This window comes from Heloderma suspectum, chromosome 8 (genome assembly GCF_057233095.1).
Source record: "Heloderma suspectum isolate Gila_16-S chromosome 8, 16-S_ref, whole genome shotgun sequence".
Lineage (NCBI taxonomy): Eukaryota > Metazoa > Chordata > Lepidosauria > Squamata > Helodermatidae > Heloderma > Heloderma suspectum.
In genome coordinates this window covers 43,028,395-43,048,810 of record NC_139465.1, presented here as the reverse complement: position 1 = coordinate 43,048,810, position 20,416 = coordinate 43,028,395, and the positions used below count along the sequence as shown (strand labels likewise).

Genomic DNA, 20,416 nt, shown 5'->3' with positions numbered 1-20,416 from the left:
TGAACTTATGAAATGGAAAACTTTCCGTGTAAAAAACTGAGAACCGGAACATTTTCTGCCCCACATCACTGCTGCTGGCGGCAGCCTATTTTTCTGTCTCCCCGCATCTGATGTGACTGGACACAGGCAAAGAACAGAATTCTCTCTGCCTTGGAAGAGGCTGCTTGTTACATCTCTGCACAAGTCACTGCTCCAGGCTCGTCTCCTTCATCAGGGTACATGCCCAGCAGTGACTCACACAGGATTATCATAGGGGCAGGCTCCACCAGAACTGGGGAATTCTTGCTTTTTTACACACTCCACAAAACACAAACCTTTCGGAGTGTAAGAATGAAATGTGCTTCCAGACAAGAACAAAGTGTGATTCAGACGACTGGGAAACACCATGTGAAAAATGAGCAGAGCACCCAAGTTAAAGTGACGCTCCTGTGGCTCTCTCGGCTTCTTCTCTGCCTCCCGCAGCCACACATTCCTTAGCAAGCTAGAACATAGCTGTGGTTACTCAGGCCCCGTCAAATCCTGCTCACGGGCCCGGCACAATCAGTCCACCCACCAGCTCTCGGGGCCCTGGACAACAATGTGCTTTCTGTGCCCAAGTCACTGCAGACAGCACGGGAATTGTCCCAGGAAGGCCTGGGGCACGGGGGTGGGAGGAAAGAGCCGTTAAATACCTGCTACTCTGCAGTGGCCGGTCTCCTGGGAGGCCTCAAAACAGAGGAAGGGGCGGACAGTCCCTGGCAAGCAAAACAGTCAGACAAGGCAGAGACTGAAGAGCTCTGCTGGCTGAAGTCTGTACCCGCGCTGTGAGTGAGAGAGAGAGAGGAGTGCAAGGATTTGAAGCCGTTTGCCTTGTAGACAGTGACCTGCTACTGGGTTTCTCAGTCCTCTCCTCCCCAACCACCAGTCGTGATCCACTTCCTGGTTTCTTTGTAGGATAAGTAATGCCTCCATCTAGGCAGAAGCCTCCTAATATTCCCCATCCTGACCCTCTCCTTCCTTTATTATCGGAAGACACTTTCCCCTTAAAAACAGAACAAAAGCCAACTCGGCAACTGCAACGAGCTCCTTCCCACCCAGAACTGCGTTGGCCATGGCATCAGCCATCCCTACCTGATTTCTTAAAAATGTTTCCCCTCCCTATCCCTCTTTCATTGTCTACATCTAGTAGATCCGAAGCTGTGATTTTGGACTGTAAATTGCCTTGAGTGCATGGGCAGAAAGGCACTACTGAAATGTAGAAAATAAATAAACTCTGACTTTGAGAAACGCAGCTTTCAAACGCACGCCTTCCGCAGAGGAGAGAGGCCGGGGGAGACCACGTGCTTTGGCTGCGGTGGGGGAGGGGCTTGCCCATTCATAAAATGGCTACCGTGGACAGTTACAAAACACTCATTTCCCAGACGGCAAACAGACTAAATGAAAAGTAACTTGCCCAAGAACTTAAGTACAAGGAAAAGGTGAGTTTTGAGCTCCAAAACACAAAACCACTCTTTTGAACCCAAATAAAGATGGTGCTGGAGGGCAGCACTATGCTTTGCAGCAAGCCAGCCTCACAATTAAAAAATAATAATGAATTAATAACAATCAGTAGTAACCTATGGCTGCGAGAGCTGGACCATAAGGAAGGCTGAGCGAAGGAAGATCGATGCTTTTGAACTGTGGTGCTGGAGGAAAATTCTGAGAGTGCCTTGGACTGCAAGAAGATCAAACCAGTCCATACTCCAGGAAAGAAAGCCAGACTGCTCACTTGAGGGAATGATGTTAAAGGCAAAACTGAAGTACTTTGGCCACATCATGAGAAGACAGGATACCCTGGAGAAGATGCTGATGCTAGGGAAAGTGGAAGGCAAAAGGCAGAGGGGCCAACCAAGGGCAAGATGGATGGAGGTGACGGACTCGACCTTAGGGGAGCTGGGGGTGGCGACGGCCGACAGGAAGCTCTGGCGTGGACTGGTCCATGAAGTCACGAAGAGTCGGAAGCGACTGAACGAATAAACAACAAAAAAGGGGCAGGGAGCCTGGTGGGCAAAAGAGAGGCGTCTGCAGGTACGCTGGTGCCCATGGGCATAAAGCAGCTTCATATATGCACAAAGATGCCGCTAGGCTGCCTTCCCCAAGCTGGGACCCTCCAGATGTGCTTGGCTACAACTCCCATCATTCCCAGCCACACACACCAGAGCAATTTATCTGGGCACTGATCAGCAACCTCACCCACTCCTGCCAAAGTATTTGCTGCCCCTGACTGTTCATAGAATTATTATACACACACAGCTACCTCTGTCCAAGTGCTTTTCATAGCACTTTGGTTACTTCCTTGGATAGGCTGGAGAAAGCAAATGAGTAGATAAACAATCCCTTAGTTGCCATTTTCTGCACTTTTTCCATCTACAATATCTTTTTTTAGGTGTGGTAACCAGAGTTGTACAGTGTTTTCCATGTGTAGTCGCACCATAGAATTGTATAGGGGCAGTATGATATTGGTAGTTTTATTTTCAATTCCTTGTCTAATTATGCCTAACATGGAGTTTGCCTTTTTTACAGCGGCTGCACACTGGGTTGACAAATGTCATGCCCAGGGATCTTCCAGCATGCACTTGGCTCCCAGAGTCTTAGGTATCCCATTGCTCGTTGCAATCCTCTGTTCAGTTCTTGGCTTGACAACCACCCCTGGAAGTTTCTATTTCTCCAATAGCAAACTGGGGCCTCAAGGAAGCAAATTGCCCAAAAGACACACGGTGAGTCAAAGGCAGGTGCAGGACTTCAACCATTAACTGAACTAAGACAACCTTCAAGGAATCCCAGGAAACATCTCCCCAAGCAGGCTTTATTCCCGAGAAGCAAAACAGACCTACAGCAAAATGGGGTAAAAGAGCAGACCCTGCTACTCCAGACTGCAGGTGAGGGAAATCACATTTTAAAAAAAGGAAATTAAACAGGACACCATGGAAAACAGCTCTTACCCAACCCATACCCTCCTGTGCTAATTTTCTGTTTGCACGTTGTTCAGTTTGGGTGTTCTTTTCTGCAGGGGAGCATTTGAAACTGTGATCCTGCCTCAGCAGGGAGGCCCTTTTGAAGGCCCGCTTGCTTGCAGAGGCCTGCTTGTCAGGTATGTGGAAAAGGGCTTTCTCCTGTATTGTTCCCAAACTCTGGAACGCTCTCCCTCTAGAGTTGCGATTGGCTCCCATTCTCTCTGTCCACAGGAAGGGGTCATCTTTCTAACTTGTCTAATTGTTGTTATGGTTGTTATTGCTTGTTGAGGTTGTGTTCAACATTTTACTGTGTTTTCATTTGATTATGGTTTTTATTTTCTGAAATCTTTGTAAACTGTTGGTTGGCTTCAATGCCATAAATAAATAATAAAGTGGTACAGTCCTGTTTACTGCCTGAAGACTCTACCGCCTCATTTCCCCATATGCATAGATGCAACAAAACTCACTACACAGAGGTGTCAAGGTTCTCGCTATGACGCTGGCTTCCTCTTCTCCCCCACAGGCTGGGACAACTGGTATAAACTGTTTTTTGGATAACACAAACGCCTGGCCTCTCAGATCCGGGCAGGGGCTCATGACGCTGACGCCAGGAAGCAGAGGCCTCACTCCCCCTCGGCTGGAATTGTCTGTGACCCAGAAAATGAGCCGGCAAAGCTGTCGCAAGGGATGCTATTGAACTCTGACACAGCTCTGGAGGAGGAGGAGCAGCAGCGGCGTGGGAAGGGAAATTCTGTGCGTGCGTGCGTGCGTGTGTGTGTGTGAGAGAGAGAGAGAGAGAGAGAGAGAGAGAGAGATGGCCAAAACAAGCGCTCCCATCACCTCTCCCCCTTCCCTGCAGCCGCCTCCTTTGGCTTTTGGCATGTGCCAGATGAGCCTCTGACTGGAGCAGCTACAAATCAGGGGAACATGCTTCAGGCTGTCCTTCCCCTATTACCAGCCCACTAAGAGAACTACAGGGCCAGCAGTGTTGTTTGCCCCCAAGAAGCCACTCAAGACAATTCCAGAGAGAATGCCCTCCCCCTCATATAACACACACACCAGGCAGGGCTGTGCATCACCAAGGGAAGCCGGTTGGCCGCCGGTTCAAGAAAGAGAAAAATAAATGCTTCCATGCGTGGTGCATAATTACCTTATCATTCGACTTAAAGGCAACGCTGGGCATGTAAAAGGTGCCGTGTTACCCTTGGCCAACATCGCCTTTAAACTGGGTCACTGCTTTTGACACCTGCCATGGTCATCACGCGAGAAATCCACAGCTCAGATATGTGCCATGCTGCACATGCAGGAACCGGCAGCCTCGATGCGTTACGTCAGGTGAGCGGGAAGAGGCCGGCAGGAATGGGCTTTGGATGATTTTGTGCAGCAAAAAGCTAGGGATGGGGGAGTAAGGGAAGAGATGCACTTGGGAGTGACAGGGGTGAGATCTTTAAGCATCAAGGGCTGGAAGCTAGAAGCTGCTTATTATGGCCAATATTTATATCCTACCTTTATTTATTTACAACATTTGTATACTGCTCCACATCTAAACAGATTCCAGAGCAGTGAACAAGAGGTAAAATGAACAAAAGATAAGAATGAAGCATGATATTAAAATTAGTCTTTAAAAAACAGAGTGCCAATAAAACTGAGGCTGATCAACGAATGAAGGCTGGAAAAAGCTGTTTTCAGGAGGTGCCAAAAACAACCCAGTGTTGGCACCTGCCTGACCTCCAGAGGCAGCAAGTTCCACAGGAAGAGGGCCACCACACTGAAGGCTCTTCTCTGGGTGGACTGCAGCTGAGCCATGGGTCCATGTGGAACCACCAGGAGCAAGCCCTCTGATGACCTCAGTGGCTGGGAAGGCTGGCAAGGGAGAAAGCACTCTCTGAGGTATCTTGGTCTCAAGTTGTTTAGGGCTTTGTACACTAGGGGCTGTGGTGGTTTAGTGGTTAAGACGCTGAATTGCAGACCGGAAGGTCGGCAGGACAGCAGTTCAAGACCTGAGTGCCGCATGACCGAGTGAGCTCCCGTCTTCAGTCCCAGCTTCTGCTAACCTAGCAGTTTGAAAGCAAGAAATTGCAAGTAGATAAATAGGTACCGCCTCGGTGGGAAAGGTAACAGCGTTCCGTGCACCTCGGTGTTCAGTCATGCCGGCCACATGACCACGGAAGCGTCTTCGGACAGTGCTGGCTCTTCGGCGTAGAAATGGAGATGAGCACCACACCCTAGAGTCGGACACGACTGATTGGGGACACCTTTACTTTTTACACTAGTATCAAAATCTTAAATCTGGCTGGGTAGCAAATAGCCAGCCTTTCTATCATCACTATTATCATCTTCATCTAACAAGAAGCAGAATTAAATATGCAATAAAACAACTGTAAAAATGTCATGGACAGGATCTAGAACAGGGGTGAGCGATAAGACCTTACAGATGTTTTGGACTGCAACTCCCATCATCCCTTGCCATTAGCTATGCCAGCTAGGGCTGATGGGACTTGTAGGCCAAAACATCTGAAGGGTGACAAGCTGCTTACCCCTGAGCTCAAACAGCAGCAGCAGCCAGGTCCTGTTAAAGGCAGCATCCAGAAAGGGCTTACTGAAATAAAACAGTATTTGCTACCCACTGAAAAGAATGTGCCCAGGCATAACTCTTTTGGGAGGCTATCCCAAATTCTAGGAGCCACCACTGACAAGGCCTCCCTGACCTTAAAGGAAGAGTACAGGCAGGTAGCACAGAATTGCAGGGATGGTGTCAGGAAGGCTAAAGCTGAGAATGAGCTGAGGTTAGCGAGGGATGCTAAAAACAACAAAAAGGCTTTCTTCAGCTACGTGCATAGTAAAAGGCAGAGGAAAGAAATGGTTGTTCAGCTATTAAATAAGGATGACAAAATGATAACAGACGACAAGGAAAAGGCAGAGGTGCTCAATTCCTACTTTGGCTCAGTCTTCTCCCAAAAGAGGGTCTATGAGCCCCCTGGCAAAGGCAAAGTACAGGCTGAAGGGGCAGGAACACCTCATTACTTTGAATGAGTTCAAATCTCCAGGGCCAGATGAACTGCATCCCAGAGTAATAAAGGAACTGGCAGAAGAACTCTCAGAACCACTATCTATTCTCTATGAGAAATCATGGAGGACGGGTGAAGCCAGATGACTGGAGGAGGGCTGTTGTCCCTATCTTCAAAAAGAGTAAAAAGGAAGGAACCTGGGAACTACAGACCAGTCAGTCTGACATCAATCCCTGGGAAAATTCTGGAGCAGATGATAAAGCAATCCATCTGGAAGCACCTTGAAAACAATGCAGTGGTTACTCGAAGCCAACATGGATTTGTCAAGAACAAGTCCTGCCAGACAAATCTGATCTCATTTTTTGATCAAGTCACCTCCCTTGTGGACCGTGGGAATGCTGTAGATATCATATACTTTGACTTCAGCAAAGCTTTCGACAAAGTGCCCCATGATATCCTGATGAGCAAACTAGCTCGAAGTGGGCTAGATGAAACAACGATCCGGTGGATCCACAGTTGGCTACAGAATCGGACTCAAAGAGTGCTTCTCAATGGGACCTTCTCAAACTGGGGAGAGGTAACGAGTGGGGCACCGCAGGGCTCAGTCCTGGGCCCAGTGCTCTTCAACATTTTTATTAATGACTTGGAGGAGGTGGTGCAGGGAATGCTGATCAAATTTGCAGATGACACAAAATTGGGAGGGATAGCTAATACTTTGGAAGACAGAAACAAAATTCAAAGTGATCTGGATAGACTGGAGCACTGGGCAGAAAACAACAGAATGGCATTTAATAGGAACAAATGCCAAGTTCTGCACCTAGGAAAAAGAAACCAAATGCACAGTTACAAGATGGGGAATACGTGGCTCAACAACACGACAAGCGAGAAGGATCTGGGAATTGTTGTCGATCACAAGCTGAATATGAGCCAACAATGTGATGTGGCTGCAAAAAGGGCCAATGCTCTTTTGGGCTGCATTCATAGAAGCATAGCTTCCAAATCCTGGGAAGTACTAGTTCCCCTCTACTCAGCACTGGTTAGGCCTCATCTGGAGTACTGTGTCCAGTTCTGGGCACCACACTTTAAGAAGGATGCAGACAAGCTGGAGAGGATTCAGAGGAGGGCAACAAAGATGATCAGGGGACTGGAAACAAAGCCCTATGAAGAGAGACTGAAAGAACTGGGCATGTTTACCTTGAGAAGAGAAGACTGAGGGGAGATATGATAGCACCCTTCAAGTACTGGAAAGGTTGTCCCAGAGAGGAAGGTCAGGATCTCTTCTCAATCATCCCAAAGTGCAGGACACAGAATAATGGGCTCAAGTGACAGGAAGCCACATTCCAGCTGAACATCAGGAAAAGCTTCCTGACTGTTAGAGCAATACGACAATGGAACCAATGGCCTAGGGAGGCGGTGGGCTCCCCCACTCTGGAGGCATTCAAGACGAGGCTGGGCAGCCATCTGTCAGGGATGCTCTGACTTGGATTCCTGCACTGAGCAGGGGGCTGGACTCGATGGCCTTGTAGGCCCCTTCCAACCCTACTAGTCTATGATTCTATGACAATGGGAAACAGGGACTCGGAGGAGGGCCTCAGGAGTGGGTCGCAGTGACCAGGCCGGTTCATATGAGGAAGATGAATAGTTTCAGGTCACTTTGGGCTGTAAAACTAGCACCATGATTTAAGTTTAGGAACAAATTAGGGATGTGCGGAAGCAGCAGAACGAGGAGCCAAGGAAAGGGGTGATGCAGGCACAGCAACAGGACAGAGCGGACTTTAGCAGAGGCTTTCTGAATTGACGGGATAGCGGAGATGGCAGAAGCACGACTGCTGCGTGAAGCCTCTCTGGTGGCCACACTCTTGCTCCACTTGTACAGCAATCACACATCCCTTTCGCATGTGCAAAGCTTACAGCTGCAGCAGCTTTAGTGGCTGCTATGCTTCCGTTCCAGAAACGACAACCCATTCCAAAGACGTGCAATCTGCTCCAAAGAGTAAACCATACCTCTATAGCACGTCATATAATACAATACCTAAAATGCACGTATAACACAATATAAGAACACTACAGAATGATAAATAATTAAAAATATTGCACTACACACGTCGTTGCAAAGGCAACAATAAAGCAGAGCAGAGTCCTAATGCACCACAGGCCAAGGAAAGCCTAGGTAAGCAATTATAAAGAGCTGTGGGGAAGGCAGCCAGTTAAAGTTCGTTCATTCATTCATTATTTATTTCATTTCTATACCGCCCAATAGCCGAAGCTCTCATAAGAACTTAAGAGCCATGCTGGGTTACACCAAGGTTCTCTCTAGTCCAGCAACCTGTTTGCACTGGTGCCTCTGGGAAGCCCACAAGCCATCATGCCTGTCCCAGGCCCCGATGACTCTCTGGACAAAGACCCTGACATTGCAGAGCCTAAAGGCCCTGTGGGACCCCCGACTCCTGTGATACCCCAGTTACCTCCGGCACCTGTGGACAAGCCACCCCGGGCCATTTAGCAATGAGGGAGCCTGAGGCCGGGGCTCCTGAGGGCACCAGCCCACACGTGGAATCAGAGGAGGAGGCTGGGCATCTGCCTGGCGCCAGAAGGAGGAGGTGCAAGACACCACTCAGAGGCCAAACGCATGTCTTAAGGCCTGCAGCAACCAGGCTCCTCGGGAGTGAAGGTCTACACGAGAACAAGGGTCTCCTTGGAAGTAAGAAGACGCTGAAGCCAGGACTAATGGCTTGCAGCTGCACCTGGATGTAGGCTGGGAGACTTGGCTAATTAGCTCTGGCGACCTGCTGGTTGCTGGAACAACACCTTTATTTCAGCTCCCAGGGCCTTGCAGCCCAGTTTTCCTGACCTTGCTTCTTCTCCTGACTGATCTTGGAATCACAGAATCACAGGGTTGGAAGGGGCCTACAAGACCATCGAGTCCAACCCCCTGCTCAGTGCAGGAAGCCTGATTCCCAGGCAGTCTCCCATCCAAGTACTAACCAAGGCTGACCCTGCTCAGCTTCTGAGATCAGATGAGATCGGGCGCATCCAGGCCTTCGCTCGCCTCTCGTGCTGCTGACCCCGGACTCCTGTTCCTTGGATTGTGCATGGTTTGGACTGCTGGCTGGGCTTGAATTCAGCTCTGCCTCAGACCGTGTGTTTGGGTGCCCTTCTTCTTGACTGGTAGTCCTGGGCTTCTGATCATTGCCCGCCTTCTGACTTTGCTGAATGGATTTGCTGCACAGAGCTCCCCGAGGCTGAGCTTGACTCAGCCATAGCAGGACACAAGCAGGACACGAGCGCAGTGGCACACACACCCTGCTTGGGTTCTGCAGCAACCGGTACTCGGAGGCATTCCTCCTCCTCTGGTTTCCCAACAGCCTGTCCAAACACGACCGCAGTGCTCAGTAAGCCATTCTTCAGCCTGTAGCTGCAGGCTAGGAATACTGCACAGGGCGGCATGCTGGCACTCATCCTGCTCCTATGCCAGGAAGGGCATCGGAACATCAGACAGAGGAAAGTCTGCTAGGCCCTCCCTGGCAGCCAGACCCAAACAGCTTCTCATTGCCACAGGGACGGTCCTCTCGTTTATTATTTAATCATTAAGCACCCAATGAAATCTCTAGGTGTTTCACCATTTAAATCATCATCTTCATCATCATGCAAATAAAAGGGCAACAACATCAACAATATAAAACTGATAAATGTTGGCAACATAGCATAAAATACAGTATCCGGTATAAGAGGTAAAACCACATTGCAGGGACTAAAATAATGAAACACCAGACTGCTACTCTATTTTAAAAGACTTACAGCAACCCCAAGCAAGCATTCAGCAGTGGTGACCCATGACATTTTGCTGCCCTGCACAAGTGGAGAGGTGCACACCAGGGGTCACTCAACTGTCGGACAGAATGCAGCTGGCATGCAGCGTTCTGGCTGCGCTCAGCAGCGCATGACTGCAGTACACTGTGCCCCAGAACTTTCTCCGACACTGCAGAAGGTGCGCCCTTCCAAATGTGCCACCACCGATCAGCACTTTGGAAGCATGGCTGCCCCATGCAACAGATGCCATCATGCCTCCCTGCCAGCCATGCCAACTCAAAAGAGAGGGGGGTCCCCATAGAGGGCCCCCCAGTTTAGCCAGGAGAACTTGCTGAATGCTGTACACGGAATAGCAGTTCAGCCAGCCCTGCACTGCACATGACCCAACCTATAACCAGCACCGACGGCTCGCTTCCTGTCGAGACTTGCTTGGAGCCCGACACGCAGACGTTTTTGCGTCTTGTGACCGGAATCATGAAACCTGCTGGCCTCCACCCCAGACCTCGGCAGGGAGCAATGCTAGCTTCAGAAGTCAGCGGTGATGAATGGCTCCTTCCTTACCCTGCTTCTGCCTCACTTCACACCTCACCTGACTTTGCATTTCTGCAATAAACGAGGCAAAACGCAACCATGACGTGATGGGTGGGGAGCAACGGGACAAGAGAGGCCCAATGCAATCTGCAATCCGGCGTCCTCAGAAGGAATTCTGTGGAGTGGCTAAGAAGCAGTGAGATTGACATCGGGGAGCCGCGAGTTCAAATCTCTTCACATCTACAGAGCTTATCAGACAACCGTGGTCCAGTCACTCTCTCAGCCTAAAACATATCACGGGTTGTTGATAACCTCATATCCCTGTATCTTGCTCCTTGGATACAAACATCATAAAGAAATAATAAAAGTCTGTCCGCATCCTCTCTTGATGCCACCACACATTTCTACTGCAGCAGCAGCAGCAGCCCCATAGTAATCAGCACCATATAGTACTTTCAAATCTTCGAAGTGTTTCACAGCCGCAATCTTGCTGCATCTTGGAAGGATCTTTAATCCAAACAACCACCCTGTAAGGTAGGCTGGTATTATAATCCCCAAAAGAGAGCAGCATGCCAAAGACCATCTGCCCTGGTGGGCTCAGGGCAGAACTGAGATTTGAACCGGGGCTCCCCAATTTGCAACTCAGTCACGTCGCCGTGACACCGCACCACACCGCCATGCCCCAGCACCCTTCCCAGTCAAACCTGGAAAGTAAAGCTGCCCTCAGGCAGGGTTTGGAGGCCCTTGAGCACGTCACCCTCCGTGGGTCCCCTGCCTCAGTGAGCCCACCGTCTCACCGCCATTGCTGCCACTTGCTTGCTTCGCCGGCAGGCCCTGGCATCTCCTGCTCCTCACCTCCATCACTGTCTGGGCCAGAGCGAGAGGCAGGCGAACAAGAAATGCTGAAGAGGAGCAAGCCTGGGGGCTCTTGTAAGTGGGCCCCTGCTGGGGGTGGGCCCCAGCAGATAGCCGAGCATGCCCACCCTTGGTGCCAACCCTGCCTGCAGCCACCAATTCCCAGTCTTGCTCAGACAAAGGGTCCATGCAAACCAGAAAGCCATTCCCATGGCACAGACTCCGTTGCAGAAGCGCAGATTCCCGGCATGCCCTTCCTGGCTGACTCAAGGGCACCGGGGGCCGGAACCGACGCCACCTCAAGCAGGAACCTTGGACCACTCTGGGCCCAAACAATGCTCCTCCTGTGCTCCTTGCATCGGAAACTCCGGTCTGGACGGCTGCAGAGGGCAAAGGAAAGGATGGAGCAGCAAGTGGGGATGGAGATGAGCAGTCGTTGTTAAGAGAGTTGAAAATGCTTTGGGAGAGGAAACACTGCCTTTCGTCTGCACCAGCCGTCTCCCAACCTGGCTGGGGATGATGGCAGTTGCAGTCCAACACATCTGGAAAGCACCAGATTGGGGAAAGCTGGTGCAAACCCTTTTTTTGCCTCCAGGCAAACAGGTTTGGCAGGTTTGGGGGCCTACCTTCCCCCTCCCGCCTACAAAACCTGTTTGCCAGACGCAAAAGGGAGATGAGGCAGCAGGCATCCCACTTTCACAGTCTCCGCTGCCTTTGCCTGCCTCCAGCTGTGGTGTTTGCACCTTGGGGCCTGAGAAGGCTTTAAAAAGCCAGCCCTGCTCAGGAGCCCCGAGGGCAGCAGCAGGAAGTGGGGGGGCAACCCCAAGTCAAGGCTCCATTGTCCTTGTTTTCAATGCCTTGATCCTGAAACATGTGAAGCAAGAACAAGCAAATGTACCTCAGCGCATGTACAGAATGCATTTCCCTTTGCCATTCACCGCAGCCTGCCAGCCCATGCTATCTGGATTCAGGGCGAGGGGCTTGCTGGTCGGAAGACGGCATGGAATCAGGCCAGGAGGCTTGAAAGAAATGTTAGAAATCAACGCAGCACCGGGGAGAATGAGCGAGGTCTCTCCACATGCAGGACAAAATCTGCCCCAGGTCGGACAGACCCTCCATGGGGCAGGCTGCTCCTCAGACCGTCCTCTGCCCCAGCGGAGCCCTGGCATTTGCTGGATGGCAGCGGCAGCAAAGCAGCTGGGCCCCCCATCCCAGCCTGGCCAGCGACCTGAGTATTGGCCGCTGGTGAATCACTGACGCCAGGCTCTGCACGGCCTGGCCCGCACACCCATGCCAGCCACCATGAGGCAGGTTCTGCTCAGCCACTCGATCACGGGGCTCAGCCTGCTAGTGCCGAGGGAGGGAGGGGAGCCAGTGGCTAAGGAGGCCAGAAGGGGGGTTGCATGATGGGGTGGGGGCTGAGGATGCATACAGGTGGCTTGATTCCTCTGCATGTTGCCCCACAGCACAGCCTTCCCTGGCTGCCCTCCGGGGCTGGATCCATATTTATGCTGGAGCAACTGCGCTGTGGGACATGGACTTCCCAGCCCCCTCCCCTCCAGCAGAAGATGCTACAGAGAGAGTCATGAGACCCTGCTGAATGGGGTGAGGTGCGGGAGGGGGGAGCAGGATCCCCCCAATCCGGCAGAGCAACCTTCTGCAAGCGGAGCCCTTCCTCTCGCAGAAGGCAGGTCCTGGATTCGGCCCCTTCTGCCTGGGACTTCGACTCCCACCAGCCCCAGACAGCAAGGCCGATGGTCAGGAATGCTGGGGATCTAGAGGGCCCCAGGTTGGGGAAGGCTGCCACAGAGAGACGGCGGGGCTCAAAGCCGTCACGAAGCACTGCCCCTTCTGATGCGGACTCCCTCAGTTGTGAGGGAAATGCACTCTGCACTTGCTCAGGGGCACCTTTTGGTCTCTTTCCCAAGGCGCTCTAGAGTTTGTTCCTGGGAAGTGGGAAGAGGTGCCAGGAATGAGCTCAGGCACAAATTAAGCTCTGCTCCTTCTGAGAAAGTGTCAACCTGCAGAGAAAGCTGGTTTTCCTCAGCCTGCCCGGCACTCTGCTGTTCCAGAACTCCATCCTTGCCTGTCTCCAGCGGAGGCTGGTGGCCCTGATGTGGTGAATCTGTTCTGGGTTTCAGTCAGAACTTCAAGGGGGCTCTCCGTGGGGCTTCACAGCTGCTTTCGAGTTCTGACTAAAACCCGGAGCCACCACCCTCCACTGCTTGTCTCCGCACACAGACTTCCTACAAAGGAAGCAGTAAGGGGCACGCCCTCCCTTTGCTCCCCTCCCTCCAAGTCCACCCCAGGTTTTGTGCGCTCTCAAGGGATCTGCTGACCCCCATGCACAAGCCGTGGGTCTCCTCTGAGATGCCTTTGCCAGAGCTGGTCTGCTCCAAAGCTGTCCCAGCTGGTCTGCTCCAGGTGCAGAATTTCCCATCGTCCTCAAGTCAGCAGGGTTGCTGCTGAAGTTGGGACTCAGACCTCAGCTTGGCTGCCCCCACCCCCACCAATGGCACACCAATCCAGCCATCACGGAGATGGTCATGGAAGCCATTTACTTCTGAATGCCAGAGGTGCTGGGGTTAAGCAGCAAGGGCTGGCCACGACTGCTATGCTGTGCTCCAGAGTGTTCCAGGTGCATTGGCTGGCTGATCTCGGAGACAGAATGCTAGGCTAAGATGGGTCTTTGGCTGATCGACAAGTTAGTTCTTATGACATCAGACACAGACCTGGTTCACACGTAATGACAACCCAGAGCATGGGCTAAGTATGGGTTGTCATTGAACTGTGGATTGTCATTACGTGCAAACCTTGCACTATGGTTTAACGTTGGGTTGTTAACCATGAACAATACAGGAAGAGAACCCATGGTTTGTTGCTGGGTCGTAAACTCTGGGCTGTTCATGATTAACAAACCACAGTTAAACACAGTGCAGGGTTCGCGCGTAACAACAACCCAGGATTCAACAACAACCCGTACTCTGGCTTGTCATTAAGTGCAAACTAGGTCTGTGTTTCTAAGGATCTTGGCCCAAACCTGCAGAACTGCTTTCGCCACTGTTTTCTGTGGATGTCAGAAAGATTCTTTTCATTAGAAGCAAACATTTCCAAGTCCCAACATTGCCATGGGCTTGCTGAGCAGCCTCTGAGCAGCTCATTTTTCCCAGAGGCTCATTTCACTACCTGCATAAAAACCAGAGCAATACTGCCCTTCCTCACAGGGCCACGGCAAGGGCATACAGAATTCAGGCTAAAAAGCACTTTGCAAATCAAGAGCCCAAATTAAAGCAGTAAATGACATGAAGGGTGGAAATGGTGTAGTCAGGAGACAGTAAGACTGGGAAAGTCCCTGTGACAAATGGTATATCAGGCTCTCTTCCATGACCACACAAGGATATCAGAGGAAGGGGGTTCTGAGGGCACTGCAGCCTTTTAAAGTTGCCCAGTCCAGATTGGCACAGAGATTGGGAGGGGGGGGTTGCTGAGGCATCCCAGGTGCCCCATTCAATCCCAAACTCACCGAGGAATCAAGTTAAACTTCACCAAACATATTGCTGCTGCCTTTTCTTGACATAGGCATCCAGTCAGGAAATTAAACTTCCAAGCCAAAAACTGGAAACAAAGACCCAGGCTTGGAAAATAAGGTGTAAAAAAACTTATATCACATCTAAAATTATCTCCTGCTTTGTTAACACAGACTGACTTTTTCTCTCTGTGATCCAGTAACAGAAGGAACCTGTGTGCTTCACCCAGAATGGAAACATGTCTGAATAATAGCTGGATTTTATATTTCCAAAGTGGGGGATCCAACATTTCCCCCTTTCTGGTTCCCAGCAATCCAGCTGTTGCGCCATAAAACCCCCACTGCAGCTGCAGATCCAACCTGTAACCATCACATGTCCTGCAGAGTCTAAAATGAACGTCCATAGTCCCCTCCTCCTGCATTCCATCCTGGGACTCTGAACATGCAGGAAATGTGACTTCACCATCAAGCCAGATTTGCCCCCCCCCCATATTCCCCAGACCTGATTTTTGTAACATCTTGCCTGATTAAGAGATCTGCAGATCTCAAAAACTTGCACAGTTTTTATGACCTTTCGGCTGGTCTAATAAAGGCATTATATTAATATGGATTTTGGAATTACCCTATCCATGTGAATTGGCACAATGTATGGGGAGGTAGAAGAGAAGTAGCAGGGCACCAAACATCTGAGGCACCTGGCACAGAACAGCGCCAAACACCTGTGCAATTCTAAAGCTGCACCTGGAAGAAGCATCCACCCAAGTCCTCCCCCAACACCCCACTACCCTTGGCCTCTCCAGCCAACAACAAAAAAAAAAGGGGGGGGGTTTTCACCTGCAAGCTGCCAGAAGGCAGTCTCCCATCTCCATAGCCTTGTGACTTGCATGATTCCATACTGGCCGGTGAAAGAGAGTAAAGCTCAAAGCATTTGGATTGCACAGAACTTTATTAAGTGGAGAGCTACAGCAAGGGTTTTATGGCACAACAGCATGTTGTACAAAGCACTGGTCCATGTTTTAAGCCAGCCTTCCCCCAGCCTGGCACCCCCCAGATGTGTTAGACTACATCTCCCAGCATCCCCAGCCAGCTGGGGGAAGTTGGGAGTTGTAGTCCAACACATCTGGAGGGTGCCAGCCTGGAGAAGGCTTGCTTAAGCCGTCTCTTGCTTCTGTTGACTGTCTGATTGTAGGCCTCCTAATTTTCCAGTCTGTCCATGCATCACTTCTTTTTCTTGTCAGCCAGCCTCTCATGAATTGCCATGGTCTAACTCTATCAGATCCCCACCCCCTGCAATTAAAGCCATACACCACTTCTATTACTTTGCAGGGTGAGCAGCTACTAACGCTGGAAATCAAGTGACCGGCGGCAGGTTGCCTCGGTTTAATCCTTGCCCTTGCCAGCAACTGGCACAAGAGAGAGAGATGTAAACATGTCTAGCTGCCACAGGGAGTCCCTCCCAGCTTCAGCTGGCCCTCTCCAAAAGACCTGACGCAGCCAGAGCTCTTCAAATGCACAAATCAGAGCGTCCGTTTCCTTCGGCAAATGCCGCACAGTGGGCCCCAAACCCACCAAATATAGATAACCAGCAGAGTTGTAGCTAACAAGACTGCGATCCGCAATATATTTACCAGGATTTAAGCCCCATAGTAGGGATCCAGATATTTAGGATCAGGATATAAATGTACTAGAGATCAGGGTCTGTCTTACTTTAAATCTGCTGGAAATCTAGACTGGTAAGACCTGTGCCAGGATTCGACTCTAGCCACATCTGCCCAACAGAGCTGTTTCCTAGCATTGCCAATTATCATGGCTCATTTGAACAGGAGTTATCCCTTATTCATGAACAAAATATTACAGGCATCTGTGATGTCAGAATACAGTGTCTGAGCATAACAACAAGAAGGCAGCCATGAAGCATTTCAGAGTCCCATTTACTTCAATGGGAGACTTAACGCTGAAGTTTCTCCCATCAGGGCTGACTCCAGAGAGAGGGGATGTCAGTTGTTTACCAGGGGGCCACCAGGCCAATGGTTCTGCTGTTCCCAATTTGCATGGTGCACCCAGGAAGGTGGGGAGGGAGGAGGGAAACACAATTAGCAGTTGACAGACTCCCACCTCTTCCAGATTCAGAAAGCTCACTGAGGGTGCCTAGCCATCCGAAATCATGGCACACTTCAATGAAATCAAAGGGACTAAAACATAGCGATTGGAAAGCCCATCCACACCCATCTCTTACTCCACATCAACCTGTCCAGCTCCAGGGTACCCCCTTCTTCCCCAGCTGAAGAAGTTCACCCACCACAAAAGGTGGTTGTAAGGCAAATAGCTCAAGGGGGCTCAAGGAAGCAACTCAGGCCAGGTTTTGCAGATGACAAAAAGCCCATGGGCCACCAGTAACCAGTGTGAGAAAGGAAAAAGAAAACTCCCTCCAGGTCAGACCCGGAGCAAGAGCAAAACCTCCTGTTCTGCAGGCACACAGTTTTACCCCACCTGGCCAGTTATAGCAAATATCACATTCTTTAAGAACATAAGAACCATGCTGATCGCGGAAGCTAAGCAGGGTCAGTCCTGATTAGCACTTGGATGGGAGACTGCCTGGGAATCAGGCTTCCGGCATTGGGCAGGGGGTTGGACTCGATGGTCTTGCAGCCCCTTCCAACCCTATGATTCTATGAAACTAAGGGTCCATCTAGTCCAGCATTCTGTTCACACAGTGGCCAACCAGCAGCCCGAAGGAAACCCAGAAGTAGGACATGAGTGCAACAGCACCCTCCTGCCCATGTTCCCCAGCAGCTGACATATAGAAGCATATTGCCACTGACAGTGGAGAGAATATTTGGCCATCATGACTAGCAACCTTTGATAGCCTTCTCCTCCAGGAATTTGACTAATTCCCTTGTAAAGCCATCTAAATTGGTGGCCATCACTACTTCCTGTGGTAGCAAATTCCATCGTTTAACTATACAGTGTGTGAAGGACTTCCTTTTATCTGTCTCCGATTCTCCCACTATTCAGCTTTATGGGAGAACCCTTTGGGTTCTAGTATTAAGAGGGGGAGAAAATGTCTCCCTATCCACTTTCTCCATACCATGCACAATTTGCACACCTCTACCTTGTCTCCCCGTTTTTCTAAACAGTCCCAGATGTTATAACCTTTCCTCATAGGGCTCCAGCTCTTTGTACGTCCTGCTTTCATTAGAGCAACTCCCATTCTTTCAGTACATCCTCTGCAATTCCCAAATGTGTCAATTTAGATCCAGATAACTGGGATTCAAGGCCATTTGGGGGGTTTAAGCATGCAACACACTGCTCACACCCAGGCCTAAACAGACCCCATCCACTCACTCAACACCCCCTTTCAAGTCAGCCCCAGAGCGCACATTTCACATGGAGCGGTTCCCTCCGATGAAGCCCTTTTAACCCAGCCTTCCCCAGCCTAGAGCCCTCCAGATGTGGCTGGCTGGGGGATGCTGGAGCTGTAGTCCAACACATCTGGAGGTTGGGCTTGGCTGCATTAACTGCACTGCCAGACTCACAGCAATTCGGGGGCAGTTCCAGTGTGGGTTTTTACCAGCCCTGCACTGCATACTTGGGAGTAAACTAAGGAACAGCACAGGCAACGAACTAGGCAGCCCAGGAACAGCCGTTACTCCCTGTTATTTCATTGGAGCAGAGTGGAAACTGTGGGTGCAGGACTGGTACCCCCTCCCGCTATTTAATTTATTTGAGGGTGCAATCCTATGCATGTTTAGACAGAAAAAAAGCCTACAACTCCCAGCATTCGCGGACAAGCACGGCTGGCTGGGGCATGCTGGGAGCTGTAGGATTTTTGGGGGGTCTAACATGCATAGCACTGCGCCTGGAATAGATTTATATCCCGCTTATTGAAACTATGGCCGCTTTCCCGGCGCCACGGGGCTCTTTCTGGCTGCGTTCCCGTCCCTCCCCAAGTCGGGGGCCACTGGATTTCGCTTGAGCCTCCAACAGCCCCCGTCCCAGCGCAGCCTCGATCGCCCGCGGCCCCGGGAAGCTCCCCTCGGAGGGCGCAGCGACGGCAGGGCCGAGGCGGAAAGGTCCGGGCGGGAGGACGAGGCGGCCGGCTCCAGGCGGGCGACTCCCCCGCTCGCCGTGCCGTCTCTCCCTCCGCGTCCGAGGCCGCCCCAGCCCATTTCCCGGGAAGGGGAGGGCGGGAGAGACGCTGCGCTTCCCGTCCTGGCCCTGGCCCGGCCCGGGGGGAGCGCAAGAGCCGCTCGGGTTCCGAAGGGGCGGCGGCGGGGCCCGGCGACCGACGGCTCCTTGCCGCTCGCTCCGTCCCGGCTCCGAGGCGGAGCGCAGCGATCCCCCCCGCGCGCCTTCTCCCCTCCCGCGCGGGAAGGCAGGCTGGAAGGCCGAGGGGCATCGGCCCGGCGACCCTCCTCCGCCTGCTCCCTCGGCAGCCCCGCGCTCTGCCCGCGGCCGGCGCCGCGGGGCTTCTCCGGCCACGTCAGGGCTCTCCAGCCTGCAGGCTCCGCCGTGCTGGGCGCCTCCTCTGGCAAGCAGCGCGAGCCACGTCCGTCCTGCTCGCCCCGCTCCGGCCTCGCTCGCCGCCCCCGCCCCCGCCCCGCCAGACGGCCCGGAGAGGCCCGGGCAGCGCGTCCTGCCGGCACGGCGCCGCGGGAGCTCCCCGGCGAGGGGCGCCCGCCCCCTCTCCCCGATGCGCGTCCGGAGAGGCGTCCCCGCGCCAGCCGCCGCGCGGCCCCGCTATGGGCCGCCGCCCCCCCCCGGAAGACCGGACGGCTCGCCTGGCCCCCGTCCCGCGGCGCCACTCACCAGGTAGTTCATCTTGCCGGCCCGCCGCGCGCAACTGGCGCGGCCGCAGTGCCCGGCCGCGCGCCTTAACGCATGATCCCGCGGGCTGGCTGCGGTGGCGGCGTCCCCGTCGCAGCCGGGCCGACGACTAGGGCAGCGGCGGCGGCGGCGGCGGCCAGGCGAGCTCCTGGGAGAGAGGGAAGGGCGAGGAGGAGTCCGCCCGGCCCCCTTCCCTCCCCGCGGCCGCCTTCATTGGCTGCCCGGGAGAAAAGGAGGCGGCGCCCTCGCCGGGCCCAGGGACGGGACGGCGAGGGCCGCGCGAGGCTGCCTCCGCCTGGCACCGGGCACCGGGCGGCGGCGGCACGGGGGGAGAAAAAGAGGCGGATTGTCTGACGCCGACCGGCCCCGCTCGCCTCCCTGCCGCGCACAGCCGCTCCAGGAGCGCGCCGCCGCCGGCGGGGAAGGGTCGTTCAGTGCCCCGGTTTCCTTCGCGCCCGCCCTGGGAGCTGTGAAGCGGGGAAGCGCGTCCCTTTCGGCCGGGGCTCGCCGCCGCCCCCAGTGCCGGCGCTCGATCCTGAAGAGTGGGGCGGGAGAGATGTGCCTCAGAAAGAGCATGCCTCTGAACATGTGCAGAGTCACCTAGAGCTGCCAGGCGTCTTTTGAGTTACTGGGAACGGGGAGGACGGTGAGTTCCCTGCTCCCGAGTTGTGCCAAGCAGTTAAGGGCCAGACCCTGTGCATGTTTAGACAGAAAGGAGGCCTGCAGCTCCCAGCATGCTGGCTGAGGAATGCTGGAAGTTGCGGGACTTTTTCTGTCTAAACATGCATAGGATTGCGCCCTGAAAGGACTAGCTGTGAGCTCGGAAATACCCGATTCAAAATTTCTCCTGGGTCATGAACTAACAAGGTGGCCTTAGGTAAGCGCCC

The 20,416-nt window shown here is 52.6% G+C and overlaps 1 protein-coding gene across 2 annotated transcripts in view; it reads right to left on the bottom strand.

Moving 5' to 3' along the window:
- Positions 1-19,918, bottom strand: part of BCAR1 (BCAR1 scaffold protein, Cas family member) — a 66,857-nt gene extending 46,939 nt beyond the window's left edge. Inside the window, exon 1 of one of the 2 annotated variants that reach the window (XM_084812182.1) lies at positions 19,512-19,918. In XM_084812182.1, coding sequence (XP_084668308.1) covers positions 19,512-19,523 — 12 coding nt within the window. In that variant the 5' untranslated portion in view covers positions 19,524-19,918. The remainder of the gene's footprint in view (positions 1-19,511) is intronic. The other variant, XM_084812184.1, reaches the window with a different exon arrangement.
- Positions 19,919-20,416: the final 498 nt, after the last annotated feature.